The sequence below is a fragment of the Neovison vison genome, chromosome 8 (assembly GCF_020171115.1).
Source record: "Neovison vison isolate M4711 chromosome 8, ASM_NN_V1, whole genome shotgun sequence".
NCBI classification, from domain to species: Eukaryota; Metazoa; Chordata; class Mammalia; order Carnivora; family Mustelidae; genus Neogale; species Neogale vison.
The window spans coordinates 28108926-28116474 of NC_058098.1; the positions used below are offsets into that span (position 1 = coordinate 28108926).

General features: G+C 50.1%; 1 protein-coding gene across 1 annotated transcript; it reads right to left on the reverse strand.

Annotated features, from left to right (window-relative positions):
• Positions 1-465: 465 nt before the first annotated feature.
• Positions 466-6417, reverse strand: LOC122915385 (signal-regulatory protein beta-1-like). Its single transcript, XM_044262200.1, has 5 exons — positions 6369-6417; positions 5278-5632; positions 4521-4573; positions 2728-2844; positions 466-563 (listed from the first exon to the last, which is right to left on the reverse strand). The coding sequence occupies exons 1-5, from the start codon at positions 6415-6417 to the stop codon at positions 466-468; spliced, it is 672 nt and encodes a 223-aa protein (XP_044118135.1).
• Positions 6418-7549: the final 1132 nt, after the last annotated feature.

The following is a 7549-nucleotide window of genomic DNA, read 5'->3' on the forward strand; positions in this document are numbered from 1 at the left end:
CCATCCCCATCCCCTCCAGTATGTTCCACAGAGGGTCATTGGATGCTGTCCTCAGAGCAGCCCTCTGGCACCTGTCAGCATTCCTCTAAAAGCGGATGTCTTGTGCCCAAAGGAGCCCCAGTGCTCCATAATCTAGTGATGGTTTCCAAGGGTTCCTCCCACCCAGCTGCCTCTCATTCAGCCCCTCTGCCCACTTCCTTCCCAGAAACCCTAGCACTCTGTACACACTCTTCGACAGCCTCTGACCCTGCCCACAATTTATAGGCTAAACACCCCCTCCACCAACACCTCACGTCGTTGGGACACCTGAGACTCCCGAGGGTATCAAGGGAGGTGTGTCACATGCTCTTGACTCCAGTTGGGTGCTGACCCCGTGTGACCTATGGGCTGCCCCTCTCCCTGACCTGGCTCTTCTGGGACTAAACGTGGCCTGCCCTCCCTGAGCCACAACTTAAAATCCGGCGCTCACTTCTTGTGGACATAGATGGCAGAGATAGTGATGAGCAGCAGCAGCTTCAGGCCCAGGGTGACAGCCATCAGGAATGGAGTAGATGGCCTTGACTCTGCAAAAGAAGGGATAGGAGGCACCATCAGAGGAGGGCACACTGGAGTTCATTCTCTGGGTCCTCCACTTACTCTCTAAGGACCTATTTAGCCAGAGCGACTCCATCTTGGTTAAAAGCCATTTTGTTGTTTGTGCAGTAAAACTTAAACTGACCCTGCCGCCCGGCCCCCCACCCCCACCCCAAGGAACTTACTTAGAATCAAGTCTGGGAAACCAGTAAAGTATGGTCAGCTAGTTCCTAATAACAGAGCCCAGAATATAAGGCCAGATCGGCCAGTTCTTGATAACAGAGCCCAGAATACAAGGATGAGTAGGGCCAGGTGGAGACATCCATATCAGTAAGAAACACAAATACTTTTTCCCTAACCACCAAAGAATGTAAACCCCACTGTTTGGGTGCCAATCTTGAGCACCAATTCTGACCAGAATAATAGGTTAGGTCAAACAGCTACTATAGGGTAAATTATAATTCAATTGGCCACCTGCGTGTGACCTAACATGATCACAATCTCATTGGCCACCTATGTGTGGCCAGACTTTGCTCTATAAAAGGTAGTCTGTAAGCTGGGGAGGGGTCGCCCTCTTTGGAGGCAGCCCTGACTGGTCGGTCAGTCAATTCTTAAGCCTGTAAGCTGGGGATGGTCCCTCTCTTCAGAGGCAGCCCTGGCTGGTCAGTCTGACTTCTAATACTTATCATAAAATAAAGCTTTAAATAACTTTCACTTTGTCTCAGTCTCATTTCGTTTAATAAAGGACTTAACAACTCTATCTGAAGTGACTCAGGCTTATCAACGCTCTGAAGCTCATGAATTCTTCCCCTGCTCAAGGCAGAATTCAGAGTAAGATGTTCCTTACCTCACTCACCCCTTTCTCACTGTCAGGTGTCCTTCTTGGGGGAAGAGGTGGGGAGAACGAGCCCTCAGGAATGGGTAAGGTTGGTTTACTGGATTGGTTCTCACACCCAATGGGGCAGGTCATACAGCCTCTTTCTGATAAGCCAACAGTTTCAGTTTTCAGATTGTGAACAGATGAGGTGGTTCAGACCCAGGGAAACCCCTCACTGCTGGCCTGCAAGATGGCTCTGAGACCTTGTCTTTGGACCAGGACAAAGCCAAACTCTCTGGGTCATAGGACGAAATGTCCACCTGGCCTCAAGTGGAGTGAGAACAGTTGTCATGGTCAGTGGGGTGCAAGGCTGCCCTGCTTTGCTCCATGCACACAGTTTGACGACTCCCGTGTACAGAGGTGAGGAGGGAGTCCTCACGATGACCTGACCTCAGGAGACCTGCTTGCTGGACAATACCCTCAGGAGGCAAGAAAATGCAGTCTAATGCTCAGGAGAATTTCAAGCACCATCCAGCTCACCTGGACCCCATTGCCACTGTCAACTGATGTCTTTCTGTTGGACATAGACTGTTGGATCTGGAAGGACAGCTTCTGATTTTGTTATTTTATACATAGACCCATTTTTGTTTTTATATTTGAATTGAAAGAATCCAAATATTTGTTTGAAATATATAGAGTAATCTTAAAGGAAAGAGTAGGGCCTCACCATATTTGCCCCTGGCATGTTAGAGAATAACAGGTCTCTTCTGGGTGGGGCCCCTGGACTTTTTCTGAGGTGAAAGAGCTGTATTGCCCATGTTTGCTCCTGTTTCTAGAGGGGAGCCGGCAGCAGAAGGTTGGAGGAAGTGGGGTACAGAGGTTAAGCTAATCCTTTAAATTTAAAACAACTCACAAAGAGCATTCACCTGGCTACCTCTCTGTCAGTGGCTGAGGCTTGCCATGCTGAATTGTGTCAACATCTCCCTAGCCAGTCCTGCCTCCTTCACGCTCTCACACAGGTAGATCGGGCAGCACCCACAGTGAGCTTTCTCTCTTCTCATATCATCTGAGAGTCTCCCTCCCAGGTCACCTGATGTGTGGAGTTTCTCTGGTTGGGGGTTGGAAAGCCAGCTCAAGTGGGCACGTTTGGACCAGGGTCTCCATCTGCCAGCTGGTCATGAGGCCCCCAGCCCTGTGGGAGGTAGAGCAGGGTAGGTGTTGATTTGGCCTGCCCTTGTCACTGCTGAAACCTCACTGTAGTGACCAGGGCTGGTGTAAGCAGAAGAGGGGAGTATCCTGGCATTCTGGAAATGAGAACTATGGGTTCATTCAAGAACTATGGGTTGGCTGGCTGTTCCTGGGGGAGAAGCGATTGGACTTGCAGGTGAATTTCACTGTCTGCTCCGGCAAGGCCCTGGCCTCGGGGCCGGACACCACAGAGAGAGAGGGTTTGGCTACAAGAGGAGCACTTGTGAACAGTAAGCATGCCTGTGGTCCTTAGCACTCAGGATACATGTGAGGCGCTATGGAGAACCTGCCACCCTTCTGAGATTGTATGGAAGGCTGTGTCCTCCCCTCCTCACACAGAGGAGGTCCTGAGGTTCCAGAGATAAACTCTGAGTCAGGGGCAGGTCCAAGGTGCAGTTGCAGGCCTGAATTCAACCCCCCCCCCCGGCCCTCACTTCTCTGCGGGTGGCTTCCCATCAATCTGGACACAGGAAGGACGTTTTTGATGGGTCTGACTGCTGGCATCAGCCGTTACTAGCCGCCTCCCTGCAAACCTCACTGAGGTCAGAGAGTGTATGCAACAGAATGGAGGAGACAGGGGACCCCCAAGAAAGCCAGAACCAGGCTGGCCAGCTGACCCCAAGTGGGGCTGTGGCACAGCATGGCTCCTCCTCTGACATGGGACACGAGGCATTTCTCCTTCCCAGGATTGCAGGGAGAGGCAAGTAAGGGAATGCAAGTAGTTTTGCTTGGAATTTATCACTGGAAATGCAGATGGAAAAGAGCAGATGAATTAAAGAGTGGCTGACAGTAACCTCAGTCTCATTATAGTGTTAAAATCCCCCTCTGAATATTCATCTCCAGCCCTAATATGGAGAGCTTACTTGCCCCTGTTTGGCATCATGGCTTTGGAAATAATTCCCTGTGATCCCTTACCTGTAAAATAAAGACAGATTTGTGAGGGAACTTCCCCTGGGTGGTCTCTGTCTCTCCCTCACCAAGGAGCCAAGCTACTTTGGTCCAGTTACAACAGGACTGCTCCTTACCAGTCATTGTATCCCAAGGGGACTTCCTGTGGTCTCCAGCTGTTTCATCCACAACAGAATAAATGTCCCACCTTCTCCAGCCCGACAGTGACAGCCACCCTCCTTTTCCATCTGACATTCTCACTGCAAGTGGTTATGGGGAGGGGTCCCTCCGGGTGTCCAGACATATTGACTCGACAACAACAGAGGGAAGATGTGGGGTCCTAACATCTGAGTCTAGAATGTGAACTCTTGCTCATGAAGCCGAATACCCTCCAGGTTGAGCCTCCCAGTCATCCTTAGTCTGCAGAGCCAGGAATGGGGTGTCCGGTGTTGCTGGGATTTGGGGGGCCTCTCTGCTCTGTTAGGCCTGTGCCCCAGGCTGCTCAGTGAAGGAGAAACACAACCACTGGGGAAAGACTCTGGATGCTCTTACACATGAGAACCCGTGTCCTCCAGGAACAGGCTCGACACTTCACCAGATGTTTGCATACCTGTCTGATCTGGGTGTGCAAAGCTAGCCCACCTCTTCCCGTGTTTTCTTAATGTTTATTGCTGAAAAAGAGAACCATACAAGATTTACAAGCGCTTCAAGGAGAGGGTGGGCACTCTCTCCCACTTTGACCTGCGCAGTGAGTGTGCAGAGAGCAGGGTTGTGGGTCAGGTTGTGGCTCACTTCCTTGCTCAGGCCGGATCTGCTGAGCCTCAGTGTCATCTGTAAATGGGCTGAGATGGTCCCTCCAGCTTCAACCATTCTCAGCTAGGGCATCCCCTGTGTGGGCAGGTTGGGGAAGAGGAAGGAGAGCTCTCCCAGGAGGAACAGATCTATCTGGTGCTGGAGCCACATAGTAGCACTGGTGCCCAGTCAAGGGACATACCACTGGGAACTCCTGTTAACACCTGCACAATCTGGATAAAACCACCTGCATGCCTATGTCCAGGAGCTGAGGGGAGATTCAGTGCTCTTATGGGACTCACTACTTGAATTGCACGATCCTTTTCGGACAGACCCACAACAAATGCCCAGCCTCTGGCAACTTCTCCATCCTGGGGTTTCTGTGTAAACAGTGAGTTTATTACTCTTCTCACTATGATTCTTCTACGCTGAAAGAAAGACATATCCCAGGAACCTGCCCTGGGTGCATTCGTCCACAGGAATGGAAGGGAAGGTGAGCTTCATGAGAAAGGAGCCCTTCCCTGTTTTGTTTTCTTCTTCCCTGGCACACAGACCAGAACCTGTGCAAAGCAGGTGCTCAGTAAGTGTTGAGTTAGAGAAGAGTCAGCCACATGGAGGGGTCACTCTCTGGAGGCAGGAGTAAGATTGGGTCATATGACCGGGCAAGTCTCTCAGACTGTAAGTCCCTCATCCCTGGAACCAGAGGGCTGGTCAAGATTAGAAAAGGCGACAGCTGTGGACCCACAGACTGGGGTTCTAGTCTTTCCCACCATTTATCAGGGGCCTTGAGCAAGCATCAAGACCTCTCCAGGCCTCTCTTTCCCTGATTTGTGGAAGGGGCTGAAGTCGGGGACACCCACCACAAGGCCTGATTCTTAGCTGTTGGTCAAATTATGGAGGGCATTCTTATTGACTTGTTATCACAACCAGGGGACAAAGGAGGCCCAGGCCATACTCACTGCTCAGTGACCAGAGTGCCTGGTCCAGACTTAAACTCCACATCATCAGGGGTCCCTTTCAGGAACTTCACACAGTAGTAGGTTCCGGTGTCTGCTGGGGTGATGCTACTGATGCGGATGGAAAAGTCCATGTTGTTTCTCCTTGTGACGTCTGAAGCATTTGTTACTCGGGGGAAGTGGCCTCTTTTGAAACTGAAGATTAACTCCCGGCCTGGCCCTGCGCCCCTGAACCACTGAACTGGCCCAAAGGGGAGCAGGGAGGTCATGGTACAGCACAGAGTGGCTGTCTGTCCGGCTGCAACAGACACTGACTTGTCAGGCTGGATCACCTGCAGCCCCGCCTCACCCGCCACACCTGGAGAGAAAACAGAGCAGTGGTCTACTCATCCTGCCGTGACCCTGATCGTCTCCTCACATGTTTAGGCACAACAGTTCCTTGACAGAGTGCGACTGGTAGCAGCCCTCGCCCTGAGCCTATAAAGGGAGATCCCATCACAACTGAGGAAACAAAGACACAGAGAGGCTCAACGATGTTGCACCGACCCTTTTGAATTTTCAGCTGGGTTTCCTGCCTTGGTGACTAGCTAGACCTGGAGACATAGAGAAACACAAACTCATTAAGTGAAATTATAGTACATGTTAAACTTCAGTAACAATTTGGCACCTAGGAAACATGCAGCACATCATTATCAAGAGTTTGTGAGCACACACAGCACAGTGGAACTCAGGAGACATCTGCCTCTGTTGTGGGATGTCTCCTATTTGCCTCTCTGTTTCTGATGTTTCTGCACGTGGCCTCCACTGAGGAGCCATTCAGCATAACATGGTTAACAAGATGCGCTGTGGAGCTGAGTGGGCTGAACATGAACCCCAGTAGCTCCACTGACTTAAGTAGGTGGCACTGGGCTGGTTGCTCTCTCTGCCTCAGTTTCCCCATCTGCAAGTCAGGAGTACAGTCCTAGCTCTGCCGCAGGCCTTCTGCGGAGGGTCTGGGTAGCACACCTGTGTTTACCTTGAGGCCCTAAATGCCCAGGGGCATGGAGAGGTTGAGGAGGCATGGAAAGGGGAGTCTCCCTCAAGGCAGTGCTCACCTGTGAGTCCCAACAGCAAAACCAGCAGCAGGTGAGGAGGAGGGCACATTGTGGAGGCCTGAGGGTCCTGCTTTCTGCAAATGTGTGTGCTAGGGCGATGGGGCCTCTGTTCTGTGGGGAGAAACAGCCCCCCCCATCTGTGATAGAAGAGGAAGGAAGCATCTATGATGCAGTAACAGGGTGGTGAGGCAGCGATCTGCTTCTGGATTGTGAAACAGACATCAGGCAGAGAGGTCTCACATGGTGAGAGGGGCCACTTCTTACATTTTGGTTTTTTAATTTTTAATTATAATCATGTTTTGTTAGTCAACATATAGTACATCATTGGTTTTTAATGTACTGTTCCATGATTAATCGTTTGCGTATAACACCCAGAGCCCCATGCAATCCGTGCCCTCCTTAATAGGCATCACTGGGCTCAACCATCCCCCCACTCCCCACCCCTTACAACCCTCTGTTTGTTTCCTGGAGTCCAAAGCTCTCATTGGTGGTATCCTGCTCTGATACTCCCCCCAACTTTTTTTCCCTTCCTGTTCCTAACGTCCTCCATGCTATTCCCTATGTTCCACAAATAAGTGAAACCATATGATAGTTGACTTTCTCTGACTTATTTCGCTCAGTATAATCTCCTCCACATCCACCCATGTTGACGCAAAAGTTGGGTATTCATCCTTTCTGATGGCTGAATAATATTCCATTGTATATATGAATCACATCTTCTTTATCCATTCATCTGTTGAAGGGCATCTCAGTTCTTTCCACAGTTTGGATATTGTGGATATTGCTGCTATGAACATTGGGGTGCCTGTGGCCCTTCTTTTCATTACATCTGTATCTTTGAGGTAAATTCCCAGTAGGGCGATTGCTGGGCTGTAGGGCTCTATTTTCTACTTTGAGGAATCACCACACTGTCTTCCACATGGGCTGTACCAACTTGTGTTCCCACGAACAGTGTGAGATGGTTCCCCTTTCTCCACGACCACTCTAGCATTTGTTGTTTCTTCTCTTGTCAGTTTTTGCCATTCTAACTGGTCTAAGGTGATATCTCAATATGGTTTTGATTTTAATTTTCCTGATGGCTAATGATGATGAGCATTTTTTCATGTGTCTATTAGCCATTTGTATGTCTTCTTTGGAGAAGTGTCTGTTCATGTCTTGTGCCCATTTTTTGATTTGATTAT

Excerpts from the sequence above, each read along its gene's own strand:
- LOC122915385 (XM_044262200.1), bottom strand. The coding sequence starts at position 6,417 with ATGTGCCCTCCTCCTCACCTGCTGCTGGTTTTGCTGTTGGGACTCACA. Across the intron at positions 2,845-4,520 it reads GTTAACAGGAGTTCCCAGTG|CCAAACCCTCTCTCTCTGTG; the intron begins GTATGTCCCTTG and ends CTCCTCTTGTAG. Across the intron at positions 564-2,727 it reads GAACAGCCAGCCAACCCATA|AGTCAAGGCCATCTACTCCA; the intron begins GTTCTTGAATGA and ends CTTCTTTTGCAG.